This window comes from Odontesthes bonariensis, chromosome 17 (genome assembly GCF_027942865.1).
Source record: "Odontesthes bonariensis isolate fOdoBon6 chromosome 17, fOdoBon6.hap1, whole genome shotgun sequence".
Taxonomy (NCBI): domain Eukaryota; kingdom Metazoa; phylum Chordata; class Actinopteri; order Atheriniformes; family Atherinopsidae; genus Odontesthes; species Odontesthes bonariensis.
Window position 1 is genome coordinate 27,184,050 of NC_134522.1, and position 19,760 is coordinate 27,203,809.

The following is a 19,760-nucleotide window of genomic DNA, read 5'->3' on the forward strand; positions in this document are numbered from 1 at the left end:
GACTTTTAATTCAAAATAAATGGTAAAACCGGATGTTCTTCACTTGGTGAATCGGCTAAGTCAACACTCGTTAGTAAAACGACGGAAGTAGCTGCATTTCGCAGAACATTCGAGAGGTACGTGTTAAATAACTTCATCATATCTTTCTCTGCTCGTTGTGTTTTAGATTTCATATTGATAGATAAAATCCCAGAGACATAATTTAGCTAGCTAACCACCATCGAAGACACGACTTAATGACACTCTCTACACGAAATCGCGTCGACTTTGCTTGGCTAACTGTGTTAGCTTTAGCTGCGCAACGTCAGTTGGCCTTCCTTTATCATTTTGAGTTTGCCAAATTGTTTGGCTTTGGCGTTATTAGCGAATATTATCACAACTTACATAAATAAATACTAGTCGATGGATGGATCACTTTAAGAATAAACATAGTTTTCTCACCCCGTCTTTTATGGTAATTTTTGAAGAATTAGGCAATGAAACACGTGTATCTTTAGCCAGTTAGCTGGGTGTCGCTACATTTTTTTTAAATTAAGTTTTTATATTTGATGATTTTAGAGAGCGTTTGCAGATTGTTCTGAATTTTAGCCTTGTGACAGTAACGTACGTGACGAAGGAGTTACACCCAATGAATGCCAACGGCTGTCACACCTGCTGATGCTCGCGCTTCACTTCGCAGCTTGTGTTTAACGACCGTTTGTTCTCCCAAAGGTTCCCCAACCCCGAGGACGTTCCAAATAACCTTTCTCTCTCTCGGAGTCTGGCACCTGCACTGTTTGGACGCTCCAGTGTGTTTTAACTGTGCATCTTTGAGAGCCATATTACCCCTTAGAGATCCTGCTGCAATCAATATAACACCAGCCATCGACCACCGTTCACTGCGGCAATAGGACGATCAGCGTTGTGTTTATGTCTTTGTTTTGCAAAAACGGTAAGTCGTGGGCTCCATTCACAATCTATTTCAAGTGTATACGAGTTTTATTTTATACAATTATAGTTTTATCAATTGTAATGAGACGTAGTTTTTTGAGGTTGGGGAATATGCCATGTTTTCGGTGGTACTGTATCAAAATGGCGTCTCCCAGTCCCTTCACTCGTGTGCAGCGACTGTGTGACGCACTCTGCACCAAGTAGTCAGCTACGCTAGTTAGCAAGCCTCCACCTGAAACGGTCTCGGCCTTTGCCTTCCTAAAACTAACTTACTTCAAACACCACTGTGTGTGTCAGGAAAAATAACTTCTGAGTCAGTTCATGTCGAGTCACACTGATGTGTTTGAGACTATAATCGCTACAGCTGGAAGGTTAATATGAAAATCATTAGTTAGGGGGAGAGCTGTTTGGCAGCTTCTAGGCCTCATGTTTGTGACCTATTAAAAAGTGCAGGCCTTATATGACCAAAGCCAGAGGCCCTCATATAAGACAAAAGGCTTTCACAAAGCCATTTTTGTGGACATGGGCACAAAAGGAGGTTAAAGCATCCCGTTCTAAGGGTGGCTTTTATTTTTCTCCTTTGGACATGTCTGTTATGCTTGCTCACTGTTGGATCACATGTACGTTGGTCGTTTAATACTTTAATTTTTTTCTTCATGGATTTGATTGTTATATAGTAATTTGAGTGTAGAGGTTTCCACCCTGTCCTTTCATATTTGTAAATCTTCTGGTATTGCGGTGAGCTCTACTAAAACACGAAAAAGGCCCATTTGCTTTGAACTAAAACTCTGACATCTGGCCTTTGCCTTCAGAAGGAAAGGGTACAAATTGGTAATTTGCTGGGCGTTTTTTTTTTTTTTCCTCCCCATGGCTGCAGTGGCAACAAAGGCTCGTCATCTCTTAATCCCTACTATACTTTGCCAGCCTGAAATTTCATCATACCCAAATGAAGCAGTACTCTCATGTCATGAGTTTGTAGAAACTCAGGTGGGCTCCATGCTGTGTTCCTTTTGCTAGACCTGTTTCTCAATGCAGGTTTTTTTTTCTTCTTTTTTGTTTTAAATTGAAAAATTCAAATTTACTCCCAAAAGTAAGGCACCTTTGGAGTAAAACTGATATTGGCTTGCTGCTCTGTTACATGACTTCAGGGTTGGATTTTTGTCATGACACATTCCGCTTTGTCTAAATGGTGGCAGTCACTCAAGCATGGTCATGCGGGGCAGGAATCTTCTCCATTATATCCCTGTGGATGGTGGGCTGTGAAGAGCCCCATATATGACAAAGTAAACTGCAGTCAGGGTTTTTGTATTCCAGTTGTTTTAATTTTCATTTTGAAAACATTTTCAAACTAAATGCAGTGAAACATTTTCATCAGAATCAAATCACATCTTCACAATATTTTTTTTTTCTCCGGCCAACAATCTGATTCCCTAAGTATTTATGTTTGAACATTTTGGTCTTACGTATTTCAAAAGAATGAGTTGGTCATCAGAATGCAGGCAATATATGAGAAGCCCTCCTGAATGCTGGCACAGACTTAATGTGTCATCTCTAAGTCTGTGCCCGTATCTAAACCTGTTACTAGAATACACACTTTTATTTCAGCTTTTTGTTATAATCTCTGTTTAGTCAGGTTGGACAGAGTGCGTGTACTGGTGGCTGTATTAATTATTGATGTTTGTTCCTCTCCTCTTTCAGAGCTGTTGCGCAGCCGTTGGAACCTGTGTGGTGGAAATCTAGCCTTCAAGCAAGGAGCTCGCGGCCATAGCGGCACAGCGTTTTTCATGTCAGAGACCGAGCACGCTTGCAGTCGTTTATGTCATCCCCTCTTTTCCAGACAGAAGATCCCGAAGAATCCCCAACCAAGATCCTTTTATCTTACTGATAGTTCCAACATCCAGCCAAAATGTCTGTCAACGTCAACCGCAGCGTGTCAGACCAGTTCTATCGCTACAAGATGCCCCGTCTGATTGCCAAGGTAACAGCACGCTGCCAATTATAAGGTGTAGTTGAGAGAATTTACTTTACCGTTGTGAAAAAGTCTAATTGAGGTTGCTTAAGATGACTGTTCTGATGTGGGAATGATTTTAGACTGCATATTCATGGTGAGATGTTTTTTCCCATTAACCCAGGTTGAAGGCAAAGGGAATGGAATCAAGACGGTCATTGTCAACATGGTTGATGTTGCAAAGGCTCTTAACAGGCCTCCAACATGTGAGTCATATTCCCAATTAATTGATTTATTTAACCATATAAGGTGCAAATAATTCTGCTTTTAATTTTTCTATCTTTGTGTGTGTTCTTTTGTAAAGAAAATACTTGCGATGTTTGGGAATTGACCTCGTTTTTGTGTTGATTCTCATTTCATCTGCAGATCCGACCAAGTTTTTTGGTTGTGAACTCGGTGCTCAGACCCAGTTTGATTCCAAAAACGATCGCTACATCGTCAACGGATCCCATGAGGCGAACAAGTTGCAGGATATGCTTGATGGGTTCATCAGAAAATTTGTGCTGTGTACCGAGTGTGACAACCCTGAAACTGACCTGGTAAATGTCTATACTGCATCGACACGGCACTCTTTAGAGAAGCTTGCACAATTAGCAGAGCCAGAAAATATGTACTTTACTTGATTGAACCAAATGGGGGCACTTTGGGATGGTTTACTACTTTTTATTTTATTATTTTTAAATCTTTTAAGGCAAAAAAGTGACAACACTCATTTTGGATAGTTAAAATTAGAATAATGGGTTTTATTTGAATAAACTTGACCTGTGTAAGGGCAAAGTAAATTCTGCATTAAATATCTTAATTGGTACATCTTGGTGTCCTCTTATTGTGTTAATTGATTAAATGGTACGATTTTCATTGTGCTTTTTCTATTCCTCACAGAATGTCAATCCCAAGAAACAAACCATTGGTACCTCCTGTAAGGCCTGTGGAAACCGCGGCATGCTAGACACTAGACACAAACTCTGCACGTTCATCCTCAAAAACCCACCAGGTGAGATTTTCTTCTCTAATTGAGAAGTTGCTGCAACACAACAAGAGCTGGTCACTGAGTTGGCTATCAGAGGAATTTGCTCTCATTCAACCGTAAATCCAACAATGGGTTTAGTGACGCCTGCTTTGCTTTTCCTGTAACAGAGAGCAATGATAGTGGATCTGCATCTGCAAAGAAGGAGAAGGAGAAGAAGAACCGCAAGAAGGACAAGGAGAACGGTTCTGGCAGCGGCGAGGCTGGAAACCATGACAACATTGATGCTCCTCAGGCTGTGGTGTGTTGTCATTGTTCCTGCCAAGATGCCTTTAGATGGAGCACTTAAGTGATCCCAAAAGGGAAAATACATTGTTAAAACTGCATGTCACATAGATGTCTAAAACACTGTCGGTAAAATAACTGTTGGAAAAAGTACTGGTGGCGTTTTCTTGATGAAGATGCACTGTCCTAGCTTGTCATGCTGTCGTCGACATTGCCAAATTCAAAATAAAAGGATAAAAAGTCCTTTTCTGCTCCATGACCTTTCATTTTTATCTGATCTGACTCTTCTGTTTGTCCTTCCTGTGTTAAGGATGGAGATGATGATGATGAGGACTGGGCAGAGGAGACTACAGAAGAGGCGCAGAGGCGGCGAATGGAAGAGATCAGCGACCACGCCAAGAACCTCACGCTCAGCGAGGACCTGGAGAAACCCCTGGAGGAGAGGGTCAACCTCTTCTACAGTTATGTGAAAGTGAGGCTCCTCTGACAGTTTGACTTACCTCACATCACCCATTCTTTTTCCTCCTGCTCCGTGTTGGCTGTTGTTCTGTACGGCAGGATTGTTCAGCAAAATAACACTTTTTCCCTCAGCTGACATTAAAATTTATTTTAAATATTGATAATGTAAGTGATAAATCTCAACTAAGGAATCATTTTTCTTATTGTTTGAATAATCAGAGAATTTATATGTAGACATATGTGACATTTGGTGAGCAGAAAAACATCAAGTATCCGCCTCTTATTTTCCCCTTGTTTCTCATTTCCAGCAAAAGAAGGAGAGTGGAACCATTGATGGGGCTGATAAGGATATATTAGCAGAGGCAGAGCGTCTGGATGTGAAGGCCATGGGCCCCCTCATCCTCAGTGAGCTGCTCTTCAACGACAACATCCGTGACCAGATAAAGAAATACAAACGCCACTTCCTGCGAGTAGGTTTCAGTGGAATCTGTCTCAGGCGAAAACACAATCGCCTGACTGATTATTTATGTGATAAATGATACTAAAACACTAAACTTAGGAAGTTCTACAGTTGTAATTAAAAGATCATTTGTCAGTCGCAACAGTCAACAGAAGGGGGCTAAATTTGTTGTAGAAGACACAACTACACGATGGAATGACATGCTAAATAAACTTTGCAGTGTCTCCTGCAACTCGGGGCCGGGTCAGGGACACGGTGAGGTGTTTGTGGGGGAAGTCCACCATTTTGTCTTCAAGCATCCATCTCTTTGTTTGTTGCGTTTTAAGGGCTAAAGTATTTATTCCCTTTTAAATCCAAACATGGTTGACGAGAATTTGGAATTAAAACGAACTGTTAGTGCTACTTGTTCTCATTTTGCGCTGAGTGCACGGTTCTGTGTCTGCTGTGCGTAGATGCGTTTGTTTTCCAGCAACATTTGGCTTTTTTAACTTTCTGCTCTCTTGGAGGCAGTGTCATATGTGGCACAACCTGGAATGCAGGTGTCTCTTTAGATCCGGTCAGCAGTCTGAGTGAAATGATTTACAAAGGCCCTTTTTGTTTCAAGACTTGGACTGATGCACCCTCGTTGTGCATTTGTGTCGTGTCAAAGTAAAGAGGCAGAAGGGATGGTTGAAGTGCGCCTCTGAGCCGGTAACGAGGGAGTAACAGGAAAAAAAGGTCTCTGTCAGGGAGGGTTGGTGTGGTGGAAACGCTTCTCTAACCAATGACAGTGATGTCACTCAGCTGATTACTGTACTAGCCATAACTGGCTTTGCATTTTATAAGTGGAATGAAACAACCCATAAAGACCTGTTCTGAGAGATTTACCCTGTACATTTAGCAAACTACCAGGGGTCAGGAAATCAATGAATATGGGATAGTTTCACATTGAAGTACTTGGTGACAGAAAAGACCCGCGTGGGCGGCAGCATTACAGTCCAGATCGGGAGCTTTGTGCATTTGATGTTTTTGTGGCGGAATTCTCCTTTCAGCATGGTTTTCTTCATTACTTACTCCTACTGTGATCAAGTGTTCAGGAAGAGATGCGAGAAGCTATCTCAATCTTAATCGCATAATCTTTCACATGGTGTCAGGTCAGAGCTCCATGAAACGATGCTAACAAGCATCCATAAACCAAGCATGTGACTTAGGATCCTATATTTGGATACAAAGTGGTGTCACCCGACGCTCTGTGACATCATTCATTGGTTTGGTTGCTGAATTACCTTTTTGCAGATTGGAGTTTGGCATTCGGTCGTTACCGTGTTCTATTTATAGCCAGAAGCATTTGGACTAGAAAGCGGAGCTGAAGAGAGATGGTTGGAAGTTGATTGGACAAAAGCGCATTTCTTTGAGGACTCGGATCCAATGCATCTTTAAACTACTTTTCAGAAGGCCAAGGGCACACTAATGGGGACAGTGAATCTTTTCAACAAGGCCTTAATGACTGATCCTTTATGCTTCTGTATCAGCTTCATGTCTGACAGCAGATGGTTTATGCCAACATTTTAAGTTTGTTTGAACGATCTTACTGATTGGATATTGAAAACTTCCTGAAATTGACCTTAAACCTTGTATTTTACAACACCGTCTTGTTTTTATATATTTATTTGATATACCCCCCCTAATGATTGTCTGTGTGAATGCTCCCTCAGTTCTGCCACAGCAACAAAAAAGCCCAGAAGTATCTGTTGGGAGGCTTTGAGTGTGTCGTGAAGCTGCACAAAGTTCAGCTGCTGCCTCGCGTCGCCGTCATCCTCAAAGACCTGTACGACGCTGACCTGCTGGAAGAAGAGGTTATATTCGCCTGGGCAGAGAAGGTGGGTGTGCGAGACTTCAACTCGGTACAGCTTATGAGTTCATTCAGATATTTCTTTCTAACAGTTTTTTATTTTTGTTATTTGACTTTTCTCCCCTCCATGTTTTTAACTATTTATTTTCCCATTTCTCAGTTGCGTTTGCCGTTTTCATCTCCCTCTCAATTTAATCAGAGCTTTTTTTCCCCCTCCAGGTTTCTAAGAAATATGTCTCCAAGGAACTTGCCAAAGAGATCCATGCCAAGGCTGCTCCTTTCGTCAAATGGCTGAAGGAGGCCGAGGAGGAGAGTGAGGGCAGTGAAGAAGAGGAGGACGAAGATTATGAGAATGTTGAGGTACAGTTTATCTAAAGTGGCCACTTGTCTGTGTGGTCTGTGCAGTATCTTTTTAATGCATTTACTCATATACCCATGTTTTTTCCTGCCAAAGTAATCTGTAGTAGCATGTCAGGGTAAAGGTAAAGCTGAGGGTGGTTTGTTAAACGGCTGTGATGTGGTCTGTCCTCAGGTGGTGTACTCGCCCTCTGCCAATAAGCTCAAAGTTGAGACTGTGAAACCTGACGCACCAGAGAAAGAAGAGGATGACATTGACATCGATGCTATCTGAGAGATTTAGATGATGATGCTTTTCTTGTGTTGTGGCTTTGATTCACGATGCCCTGTATGACCTAAATGGCTGTCCTTTTCATCCTTTACTAGCTTCCCCACCATCCAAAGTCCCTCATCTGCTTTATGGCATGACTTAATATAGCGCTTTACTTGCTGCTCAGTAACTGTACTTTTGAGATGTATTCAGTTGATTAAATGAAGTCGCTTCTGGGATTTTAATCATGGGTGTTTTGGGATAATTTTGACTGCACTTTCTTTCTTTTGGGGTTCCTGTATTTTTCTTTTTTTTTTCTTTTTTCCAGTCAAATAAAGAATTTTTTGCTATCCACTACACTTGATTTATTTATTATTGTTATTATTTTTTCCCTCTCTGGTAGTCAGTTATGTTTTGTTTTTTCATTTGGCTTGTTGAGATAAAAAATCATTTGTGATCAAAAGAAGCCAAAAAGCCTCCCTATAGCTGTGTAATGATGGGATCAATGTGAAATGCAACGCTGGGCTCTGAAAGGGCCAGGGAATGTCCTTTTATTTAAATTTTTTTTATATCAATTCTGATGTTAACTGTACAGTCCGGTTTGAGATATTGACCAAACATATCTGCCAAAACAAGGGTTAGGGTTAAAATAGTATGGGTTTTGTTGTGGTATCCATAATTTGTTAAAACAAAGCCGTCTTTGCCTGTTAAAGTAATGACTACGCAGTAAATGATTAGGGCAGCAGTTCTGAGAAGAAAACAAAAACCAGACAATACAGTGCTTGATGAACTTTTTTTTTTTTTGTCTCACCAGTGGCTTTAAATTCCCCTGAATGGGCCGTTTTAATTGTGTAATAGTTGGTAAATTACCCGAGGATTAAATCAAAGTCTGCCGCAAAAATCTGTGCTGTTGTACACTAAATCACTGCACAATGCGTTTTTTTTAATTGGTTACAAACCATAAATAGATTTTGGTGGAAAATATTAAAGCATAGTTGCTCGTTACAAACAACTGCAAGCCACACAAACATTGAGAACCAAATCTCTGTTGTTAAAAGCATATATTTAAAAGAGGACACTAATCATTTCTGAACTACTTACAAAGCCAAACTGATATTGGGGGGGAAAAAAAGTCACATTTAAAAACTCATTTGTTACTTTATTATGACTTTTTAATCTTGTTTGTCTCGGTAATATGTGAAACGGTGAGAGGAAAAAGCAGCACAAACGTTTTCCTTTGAAGCAAACCGACATTACCGTTTCCTCCTGGTTCTGTATGATGACAGTCGGAGCTGTGCTAGGTGGTCCAATGGGCCTGGGGTCAGCCGGTTTCCTCACTTCCTCCCGTTCAGCTGGACACGCTCATGCTGCTTTAAAGTGCTGTCGAAAATTCACCTCAGTATCTGTCAGCAGGTATTGTGTTGATTGGTATTAGTGTAGTCGTGTATGAAATTATTTTAATTTCCTCTTACAATCAAGGAAATCATGTAAAAGGGGTGTGTATATTTCACGCGAAAAGATACAGTTAAAGGGTTACAGAAACTCCTCAAAGCCCAGAAGCCATTTAGTGACTGGAACTTAATTTAACAGAATGCACCTTACTCTTTTATGTATCAGTTTAAATTGAAACCAGAATGATACAAAATTAAATTTTAGTATGATCATCTAACCTCAGTTTCACTGGAAAATAGAATCAAGTCGTCAGTAACGTTTTTATTACCAAATGTAGGCCTACATATTTAGTGCAACTGTAAAAGTTGTATTTATCAAGAAAAAATTATCTTTTTTTAAAGCTTATTTATGTGTTTATCCTATGTGAATTTGGGAAATGTATTTCTATGAACAGCTCTGAATGTGATTAAACATTTATTATGTGAAATACATTCATCTAAAACATTTTGTGCACGTGCGGATGACGCGGTTGGTGAAGAATACGAGTAGCAAAATACTTCATTTGACAAACTTTTGTTTTGACATAAACTGTCCTTAAGATTTTCACATTAGCTTCAGAAATGCATAGAAAACGTGTTCTTTGACACCGGTTTAGTAAATAGGACATTTCCTTTGACGTCAGACGTTTTAATTCTAAAAATCGGGTGATTGGTTTTCGACGTTGGGAAGAAAATTGTTTGATATCTGAGCATGCGAGCGGTCCATGAAGGCAGCGTAATCCAGCCCAGCCGCTGAGTAGCCATTTTGGTCCCACCTAAAACAGACGGAGCCGCTTCACTTTGGGCCGCCGGAGATGGCAGAAACCGAGCCGACGGCAAGTGTTTCAGTCATCTGGACCTTTTGAACTCCAGCGCAAAATATCCACCAGTGACACTCGATGCCACCTATTTTTTTTCTAACCGGATTCGTAAAGTGAAAGAAAAAAGAAAAGAAAAAAAAGCCAGTGGCAATTTTTTGGAAGTGACGACCGACAGCGCCTTCTCGTTAGTTTAGTTAGCTTCACTGACTCAAACCCAAGCGGACACAGATTTCGTTTGTCTATCGAGTTCAGCACGGGCCACGAACGGTGTATACACGCAATGTGAACACTGAAAACGAGGTTATTGCATTCTTTAATTAGTTTTTTAACGCTCTTTAACAGCTCAGGTGCTCGGCTTTAACACGTCCGGTCTGGTTTGAAAATTGTCACGATCCATGCTGACACTGTTTCCCCGGAGAGAGCTGCAAAGCAAAACAATATTTCCATTTATCGGCCGTCGGGCTGAAGACTGTAGATTTTGGACATCGGACGACGACTGCTTGAGAAAGGCCGTTTAAAAGATGTCAACAAAAACTCCTTTACCGACGGTCAACGAGAAGGTGACGGAAAGTGTAAGTATAAAGGGGCTGTTTATCTGTCCATGTTTTCTGGATTCACTGCCGTAAAATGTCATTAAATGACCTTTTAGGTGGTAAATAAACGTGTCTGCTCAATAAGGTTTTGTTGCTCGTTGGATTTGATGATAGCTAATTGTTTCGCACGGAGGTTGCACTTTGTGGTAAATCGTAAACAAGCATAAACCCCTACGTCAAACACACCCTGGATTTTTAATAGGAGTTATGGTTGGATTTCAACCCAGAACTTGATCATTTTTATTGCCGGTAAACAGTAAGCGTTATTGTGACTATGGGTAATTAGGATGCACTCAGGATATTTAGGCCCGACCACGAACAAAACTACAGTACTTTGCCTGCTGATTCTGGCAGGCAACAGTAGTTTCTGTCCTGGCTCCCAATTGGCTCTCGCAGCTGTCATGTCAAGGTTTCATCCGCTCAGCATCCAAACATGAGCCTGATTTGTCCCGCCCCCTCCCGGCTAACTGAATCCCCTGTGTAAAAGAAGTTGGTCAAGTTCCTTTAAATGTACACGTCAAGCGCCCGGACAGGACCTTCAAAATTAAACGAATATTTATAGAAATATTCAAGCTTTTTCCCCATTGATTAAACTCCATAAAGGTTAATAATTCTCAGTACTTTTATCGCATTATCTTTTTGTTGTCTTTTTTAACAAAAACGGCGTGAATACGTGTTTGCATTGACAGCTTACCAAGTACTCCTTGATGTGGAACCCAAATCTTGTCCCGCACCTTCACACTTCTGTTTTCAGTGATTCGCTTTGGTTTCCTTTTGGAAGGAAGAATCCCAAAATTTGAAAATGCCTCAAGACAAACAGTTGGTGCTGTTAAACCACTGAAGAAGAACAGCGTTCACACAGTAGGGAAACAAACGGGCATATGTGGGTTTTTTTGTTTTTTTTTAAATGAATTGCAGTCAGTAATGTAATAATTGACAGGCCTGGGTAGCACAAGGAACATTTATTTTTTTTCTCTACATTTGATAAATATCTAGGAATTCTTGCTCAAATAATGGTCCCCAGTAATAGTTTAAATAGTAGCATGTCATTTATAATTACTATTAATGATCTTATTGTCCACTTTTTATATTTTATTAAGTCATATTGAGTTACTCTAACTAGTGGAGCCTGACTGATCTGTTGACCTCCTTGTGGACAGATCAAATCGGCAACAGTTTTCGTAACATTGTAGTTGTTGAGGGGTATTTATTTTTTAATTTTCTTTTAACAGAACTCTTCAAATCAACTGCTCTAAGTCATCCAAATTCTTCGTGATGCACACTGCTCACTTTTTTTTAATTGACCGACTTATCATCGGTGAATTTTCACATTTACGAAGATTTATTTGTCTTCAAAGCTAAATTTTTGCAAATGAACCCTTTACAGTCTAGTTAATAAAAAAAATTATTATACTTAAAAATTTCTGAGATTTCTCTTATGATTAGTTTTGTCCAACCAACAGTCCAAATTAAAGGGCAGATAAAACTGCACCTGTCCCGCAGTGCCGGGGACGCACATCCTTTAGCTAAATGCGAAAAATCCAGGGAACATCGGAGACGACGGAAAACATTTGCTTCAAAATAGCTGAAATGATTAATTGATAATTCACTCGGGGTTTGACCCTGTTTTTCCTAGAGAATACCGCAGTGAGCTACTAATTTCCTCCTCTTTCTACAAATGTTTCACAAAGTCTCTGAATCAGGCAGATTGCACACTTTACATTCTCAGTTCTTCTGCCATACATTCCCTCTCCCTCCACTATCTCCGTATCTGAGTAACTGCAAACACGTAACGTCTACATGTGATGTCCTCGGTCCCATGACTCGTCACGGTAGCAGCAGTGGATCAGTCGGAGATAAGACTTGTACTTCACAAACAGTGCTGAGCCTGATAAGGTGTGGTGAAATTGTATTGATCCTTTGGGGGAAATTGGGCCATTTCTGTGGCTGTTAACATAAAGAGTCAGCAGCAGCTGGAAGACTAAAAATCAGCAAAAAGCCAGCTTGTAAGATTTGTGCTATGATAATGACTTGATCCAAGGTAGATACATTTTTATTCTTTTTCTCTCGAATTGATCATTTGGGTAATTTTAAGTCACAATTTGCAGGGTTTTTTCTTAACCGTTTTCTAATTAAACTTAATGTATTGCTTTGTGCTCTTTGGCATTGTGATGGATGGATATATTTACTGATTTTTCTTACAAGAATGACATGAATAATCCAAATAACTGCAGCTCTAACTGAAACGAGGTGGAAACAGCAAAAGTTGTCAGATTAGCAATACTCTGCCGATGCACTTTAGTCCTGTTAAAAGAAATTTAGGGCTCCATGTTCCCGATCCTGAGGAAGCGACTAAGTGAAAGCCTTTATTTTGAAAGGACATCCTGTTTCTGGCTTGTGCGTGCCTGATATAGAGAGCTTGACTGGGATCAGTGCTCGCCCCTTCTGTTGTCTCCCTCTCTGGTGCTTTGAGTTGGGGAAAATCTGTTTGGGGGGGAATCTCTATGGGCATCATCAGCGGGGCAGAGCGTCTTCCTGCTGAAACATGACGGGCTCACAGGCAGCCAGGAGACACCGCAGCTGTGTGAGTAACCGCTAAAAAGGAAAGGATGGAGTTAAACCACATTTGTCTTGTGTTTCTTCTTTACAGGAAGTTGTCTGCTGAAAAATAGAATGTTTGTTTGTTTTTAAATGCACATGTTTTTGTGTGATATATATATATATATATATATATATATATATATATATGATTATCAATCTTAATGTGGATGCAACCAGAACCACAACCTAATGTTCCCACAGGGAATGACAGTGTTTTTTGTTTTTTTTCCAGCCTGCGGTATTCAACTGTGACCTTATCCTAGTTGATGATATTTTTATCTCCGCTGCTATCACTGTAGGAGTCCTAAAATATTTCTGTAGTGACTTAAAGTGCGTCTGTGCTGCTTAGTGGAGTTAAAGTCACCATAACATCTTCAAAAGGTCCTGATTTGTTTTTTTTAAAAGATGTATTTCCAAACTGTGATATTTGCAGTGTTGACTTTATAGTGATCTTGTGATATTTGCGCGATGCATCTTCTAATATCTTAATGAATTCTGTGACAATTTCCGCTCTTTTAGTTGATTTTTCTGAGCATTTTTTTTTGTTTGACCTCGATCGGTTTCCATTGAAGTCCCCATTCCGCTAGTTTCCCCCCTTTCTGGCCATCTCTGTCTGTCTGCAGGGGAAATGGGGTCGGTTAGGTTGGGGCTGGGAGAGGAGGAGATGGGTCGAGCCGGGTGGGGCAGAGAGCATCATCGCTGCTAATGAGGCCTTGGTAGGGCAGTCGATACCGAAGCCGCACAGAGTATCTGTCAGATTTAGTTGTTGTAGGGACACAGAGGGAAGCTTTTGAGCACAGTGAGGGAAAATCAATCTCTTCATTGGTCGTGCTGTCGCATCAGCGTCATAACGCTGAAGTCATTTGCTTTTTCTACGCGTTGTCTACATTCCTGAGTTCAGTGTCCCGAACAGTTGGTTCTCCACTTGATTCCAGAAGAGGTTCTTTCTGCAACTTTAAACAAGAGTTACAACCCATGCTGTTGGTTGCAGTCAGAGCTCATGATGATGTGAAGATGACCCATTAGGATCATTTAGTCCACTTCTGCTTGCATCATAAAGGAAGTGGTAGAAGTTTATTAAGATGTATAAATGCCACTTGTGTAACAAGTCTGCACATTGTTTAATGTCTCCATAAACATCACACGGGTTTATCTCTAAAAGTCCCCTCAACAGTTTCCACCGCAACTAATGTGGTAGCAGATTTGCTATCGGCCTTATTTTATTGATTGACCCTTTAACTTTGAGGTACAAATTTGAAACCAAAGTAAAAAAAAAAAAATTCTCTTTTTTGTCTTTGTTTTTTGGGCCAGTTTGTCTGTTTTAAGCACCTATTAAAGTACAGAGGAACATGGAGTGCTTTAGCAAAGCAAAATTACATACTGAGAGTTCATTACTGTGGGGGGTAATTGATATGCGTCACTGTTTCAGTGCTGTTAAGTCGGCTAACCTGTTAAGAAACCTGTTTTTCACAAAGGACGAAACAAGGAGCAGAACAGTTGTCAGGTTCAGTATGGATTTCTGCTCCTCAATCTGACTTTTTTTTTTTTTTTGTCTGACTGCAGTGTGAGCGTCTGTAACATCTGGGCCCTAGTTTGGAGGCAAGTTTAATCTAAAATCAGCTGGATGTACACAGCAAAGAGTGTGACCTCATTCATCAGTTTTGTTTTTAATTCATAAATCTGAAAACCCCGTTTAGTATCTAAAAGCCAGAATTGACTTAACGATGGCTGAAAAACGGGCTTAATCAGACATCTGTAGCTGTTGGAAGAAAAGCAGAGCTATAAATATCCAAAGTATTTTTTCCTGCAGAGCCGACGTGTGTGTGTGTGTGTGTGTGTGCAGTGGGTCAACATGAGTCACGGCTGATCCAAGTAGATGTTCCGCAGTAAAAAAGGATTCAACTCGTCTAACAACATGTTCTCTCTGCAGCACACGTCTCACAGTAACGGCCGCACGGAGCTCGGCACGCGCTCGGGCCGGACGGGCGTGCGATCCCGCAGCACCGATGAGGCGCAGCAGCCGCACGTCGGCAACTACCGGCTCCTCAAAACGATCGGCAAGGGCAACTTCGCCAAAGTCAAACTGGCCCGGCACATCCCCACCGGCAGAGAGGTGAGCCGCAGACACACTCAGATTGTTTTGCGAACACCAGGTTAAATCTGCCATTCCTCATCATTTTGTTTGAGGTTTGCCAAAGTTTAAAAATAACAAAAAACAAAACAAAGCATGCCTGTAGGTCAAACAAACTGAAAGCAGGTAAATTAAAATGGAATTTACTACTGAAGATGAAAAGTTTTAGATTTACACTCTTGTCATTAAAGATGAAAAAAGCATCCCATTTTATGTGATATTTATTAACAAAAATCACTCCGATACGATGAAGTAGTCCAGTTGCAGAACTACCTTTTTGCCTGTATATTATGCTTTCAATTAAAACCCATAGGGGAAGCAAAGTGTGTTTACATGCTCTTCGCGCATTGCTCGGACGTGTTCTGTCTGCTTAAGTAAATAAGTCAAAGCGCCTGTAGGGGAACCTGAGCTCATTACATAAGGAATAAAAGTCTCCTTTGAACCACGCATCAGTGTTTAAAGCTGATGAGCAGATCCCTGTGTGGTTGATATTATTTTGCTCATACTTACTCTTCAGGCTTACAACCGTGGCTGTGAACCTCCATTAAATCTGAAACTGACCCACTCTTGTTAAGTTGTTTTTTTTTTTTTTTCTTCAGCTGTTAAGTACTAAAAGCTGACTGTGAATGTTTGGTCAGGTTTGTAATCTTGTTTCCCTGTTCTTTGATTAGATGGTTCCTTATTTGAGTCGACGCTTTGCCAATTTCAAACCATTTTACAAGGCAATGTTCTTGTAAGCGTGATTGGGTTTGGACAGTTTACAACCTTTTTTTTTAAAAGGTCTGTGCTGTTGTATCGGAAAGATTTCCAACCAAACCCAGACCTGCTGGCTGTGTTTACCAGCTGCGACGGGGCTTTAAATCTTGTTTGGTTTGCAGGACAAGCCGCTGCTGCCGGGCATTTGATTGATTTATTCATTTTCATAATTGATAAACAGAAAGCGAGGAAGAGGAAGCGTTGTCCTTACGCAGACTACGACCCCTTACACCCCCTCTAAATTCTGCCTTAATGCTGCCTTATCTGAGTCACTTTGCTTTTGTGAGCTTTGCCAGTTTTGCCTCTTGGTTTCAGTGTTATATTCCACACCCTCTTTTTCACACTTTTCCACTTCTCATCTGCCGTTATGTCCCATGTAACTAAGTTTCAATTGTTGTCTCTCCCCACAGGTGGCAATTAAGATAATAGACAAGACTCAGCTGAACCCGAACAGCCTTCAGAAGGTAATGACCTCTCTGGTTTTCGGTCTCTGCTGTTAAACTCTCATACTGTGTTTTTAATATTCATGTACTGGTACACGAAGCACAACTGATTGAGTAGTAGTTGTGTAAATGGGGAGCGAAGAGGTTTTATTTTAGTTTGAGGCTATTGCATTGGAGATTATTCATCTACATGTTGACTGTTGTGAAACTCGAATCCAAAAGATGAGATTGGATTATTTTCATTGAACAAATGAATGAAAATGGTCACATCAGTTAGCCACTGCTAAAGATTTCTAAGTGCTGAATCGTTTTGATGTATTACCCTTCAGGAGAGACAAAATGTCATTTTCCTTTGCCTTTTTATTCCGCTCAGTTGCGAGTGAATGTTTAGTTCTCCTTGTTAAATCCACCAGCGCAGAAGTGGGTCTGCTTTTAAAATGCTAATTTGACAGACGGAGTGAATGCCCCTTTTGCCAGTTGGTGAATAGCGGTTTCACTCAGCATTTGGAGGCCAGATAGTTGAAAATGCCTTTAACTGTTTCTCTTTTCTTATTTTGGCATACACTCATTAGCTTGATAGTTAGAGGTGTGTGTGTTTGTGTGTGTATGTGGCTGTTTTGGTCCTTTGTCTCTGCCTCCCGGCCTGGAAGTGGTTTCAGGGAAGTCAGGGCAGTATCGAGAGGCAGAGAGCAACAGCTGATGTTGCTGGTGATGATGTTGGGGTTCAGCTGGCCCCCGCCGCTCAGCTCCACTCTCCCTTGTCCCTCTCAGCGGTCGGCTCGTGGTTTTCCATCGGTTTTTCCAAAGCCCTATTGATTGTGGCCTTCATATGTCGGAGGCCCGGGCCCTTTGCCGTTGGCTGTGACAGTACGTTGACAGAAAAACACTGAGTCATGATAGCGCCGTTCACAGAAACACAAAGCGTGAGGCTTTCGTTGTCAGTCCTTGTTTTTAGGTAACCATTTTGCCACTGTCGAGGGAAAAAAAACAAAAAACTCTAGGTGTTTGTCAGATCATTTTTTTTTCTTCCTTTCTTTCTTTTTCTGCTGCTCCACAAGGGATTGTAATATCTTTTCATGTTTATTTTAAGGAAGCGGAGCACACTGGAAAAAATAAACCACATTGAAGTATTTTGTTGTACTTTTTCATAAATCAAACATTGAATGCTCTTCTACATGTCACATTTCCATTTATGGGTGTATGTTAAGTAAGTTTTTTTTTTTTTTCCTCCTCCAGGCTCTAAGCCCAGCAGTTCTCTGTAGCTTTAAACCTGAGCGGAGAGTCATTTTGTACCAGAACGCTTTTTAGATGCCACTATTCAGCCGAGAGTTGCGTTTTTTTAGATTTGTTTTCGAAAGTGACCTGTAGACACGGAGCTGAGAACCTAGAGGACCGCGGATTATATACACAGAGATTTTCATTGGATTTGTTGACACTGAAATAAAAAGATTGAAAAATATCAGCTTAATCCTCTGAAGCATCTGACTGAATGTCAGTGGGTAACTTCGTGTTTATGTGTTGAATGACAAGGTTCTGATGGACTTATAAGAAAAGAATCTTAACTTTTTCCATTTGAGCTCATGCTGCCCGAAATAGCCACGCAGAATCACATTTATGTAAGTGGATGAATTGAAGCGAGGCTGACGGTGTTTGGGGGGGCGGCTTGTTGTCTCTGAAACCTAAATGTGTGTTTTCAGTCTTATAACTTGGCAGAGCTGAGTCGGCGTTTGCGTCGGTCACTGGGATCTGTAAAGCTCTCGTCATCGGGGTCAAAGATCAGGGAGGGAGCATGACTCTTGGAAGCCTTGATTAAATGTAAACAGACCTAAAGCTTTCTTTGTGCCTGCCTCCGCACTTCTTTTTTTTTTTTTTTTTTTTTTTTTTTTTTTTTTTTTTTTTTTCCTTTGCCATTAAGCAGTGGCTGTTATTAAAGCTTTTAGCATCGTTGTCTTTTTTTCAGCCTGGAAGAAGGACCTGTGCAGTGCATTTCAAAAAATGAAAATAGTATAAGATTTGTCTACATCTACCTTCAGTGAGCATTATGTAACTTTAGCTGTATCATAATCATTGTCTTTCCAAATGATGTCATCATGCTAAAAATAAAAAAACTTTCTAAGCTAAAGCCAGCATGCTGACCCAGTAATGGCTCTGATGCCCCAGTATCTACTAACATGAAGCAACATTAGCCCCCTAACTGTAAATGTAAGACCCAAATAAAGTCTTCTGCTTATGATTGAGTCCTAAACCGTGTGGGGGTTGAAGTAGTGTCTGTTCTCTCGGACTGATTTGTTTTGTCCAGATCGGTGCAGTAACATTTAAGCTGTTGTGGAACCAAACAACTCCGTTGAGTGGCTGAGCTTAACAAATTGTGCTAATAGAGAGCCTCTATCTGGATAGAACCAGCACCCAGACATTCGGCTTCCTGAGCTGAGGTTCCGAGGGCTGCGACCTGATTCGTTGTGACTCATCTGAAACTCTAAACTGCTGGTGTGGACATTTACAAATAAAAGGGAAAAACTTCAGGAAATGATCTAATGTTTAGCCCACAGCGTTTTGTTTACAAGCCTCGGATAACTTGTAGCAGAGGCAGCTTTACCCTTAACAGGAAAACGTGCAAAGGTTTTTCCACTAAGACTTCAGAATTTCGAAAACCTCGAGCTGTGTGTAATTTGGCCTAAAGGTGCCTTCTATCAATCACAAGGTGGATTGCGTAATCGGGACAGCTGTGCGTCACTGCAGTGGTATAAGTGGATCACCTGAAGGTTTACGTCCTTGACCTGAAGTACGAATAATGTGGTGAATTTGACCTCCCCCAGACTAATTCTGTTAGCTGCATGATGAATGGACCTGTCAAGTATTCCAAAGTACTTATTTGTATGTTTTTGTTTTTTTTAAACCCTGCCAGGTGTCTGATGGCGTATATCTTCATTGTAGGACAGTACAGACTGTGCCTTTTTTTTTTTTTTTTAAGAAATAAATGGGTATACTTTACTGCCGGTGACAAAGAAACTGTATTTGCAGATTTGTTCGGAACAGCTGCTTCTCGTACACCCATGGAAGATGAAGTCTCTGAGCAGCAGTGAAGAGGTTTCAACTCTCGCGTAGAAAACCAGCTCAGATTTATACCCCTGTACTTTAAGAGCTTAGAATATTTTCAGTATAATGATGGGCAGAGAGTTTAATGACAGTGAGACCCAAAGCTCACTCCAGAGCTGCTCTCCTCCTCCTCCTGCTCGCGGCAGCCAGACTCATCCTGGTTCAGCTTGTCAGCTCCAAGCAGATTGGCTCCTGAGAGTCTCCCTGACCAAAGTCAACCCCTCGGTTGTCCCTGAACTGGGAATGAGAGGCTTTATACAAGTAAATTCTACATCCAGCATTCATTGCAAGATCTGTTTGTTTCAATTTGCTTTCACAAGTTGAGGCTTGAAGTGATTTTAT

The 19,760-nt window shown here is 40.9% G+C and overlaps 2 protein-coding genes across 30 annotated transcripts in view; both read left to right on the forward strand.

Annotated features, from left to right (window-relative positions):
- The first annotated feature begins 50 nt into the window (after nt 1–50).
- On the forward strand, nt 51–7,901 carry eif5 (eukaryotic translation initiation factor 5). Its single transcript, XM_075447616.1, has 12 exons — nt 51–116; nt 712–931; nt 2,629–2,908; nt 3,063–3,144; nt 3,305–3,477; nt 3,821–3,932; nt 4,076–4,206; nt 4,501–4,662; nt 4,958–5,119; nt 6,804–6,968; nt 7,160–7,300; nt 7,473–7,901. The coding sequence occupies exons 3-12, from the start codon at nt 2,837–2,839 to the stop codon at nt 7,569–7,571; spliced, it is 1,299 nt and encodes a 432-aa protein (XP_075303731.1). The 5' UTR covers nt 51–116; nt 712–931; nt 2,629–2,836; the 3' UTR covers nt 7,572–7,901.
- Nucleotides 7,902–9,728: 1,827 nt separating this feature from the next.
- Nucleotides 9,729–19,760, forward strand: part of mark3a (MAP/microtubule affinity-regulating kinase 3a) — a 48,391-nt gene continuing 38,359 nt past the window's right edge. For 28 of the 29 annotated variants that reach the window (XR_012766789.1, XR_012766791.1, XM_075448166.1 and 25 more), the window contains exons 1-3: nt 9,729–10,370; nt 14,923–15,105; nt 16,290–16,343. Coding sequence is in view for 27 of the 29 variants with exons in the window: in XM_075448166.1 (XP_075304281.1) it covers nt 10,320–10,370; nt 14,923–15,105; nt 16,290–16,343 (288 nt within the window). In the remaining 2 variants the exon portion in view is untranslated. Of the gene's footprint in view, nt 10,371–12,890; nt 12,976–14,922; nt 15,106–16,289; nt 16,344–19,760 lie in introns of those variants that run through there. The other variant, XM_075448168.1, reaches the window with a different exon arrangement.

Bases quoted from the DNA above. Each gene is read 5' to 3' on its own strand.
- eif5 (XM_075447616.1), top strand. From the start codon at position 2,837: ATGTCTGTCAACGTCAACCGCAGCGTGTCAGACCAGTTCTATCGCTAC. The intron at 2,909-3,062 runs GTAACAGCACGC...CCATTAACCCAG, and splicing joins TGCCCCGTCTGATTGCCAAG to GTTGAAGGCAAAGGGAATGG. The intron at 3,933-4,075 runs GTGAGATTTTCT...TTCCTGTAACAG, and splicing joins CATCCTCAAAAACCCACCAG to AGAGCAATGATAGTGGATCT.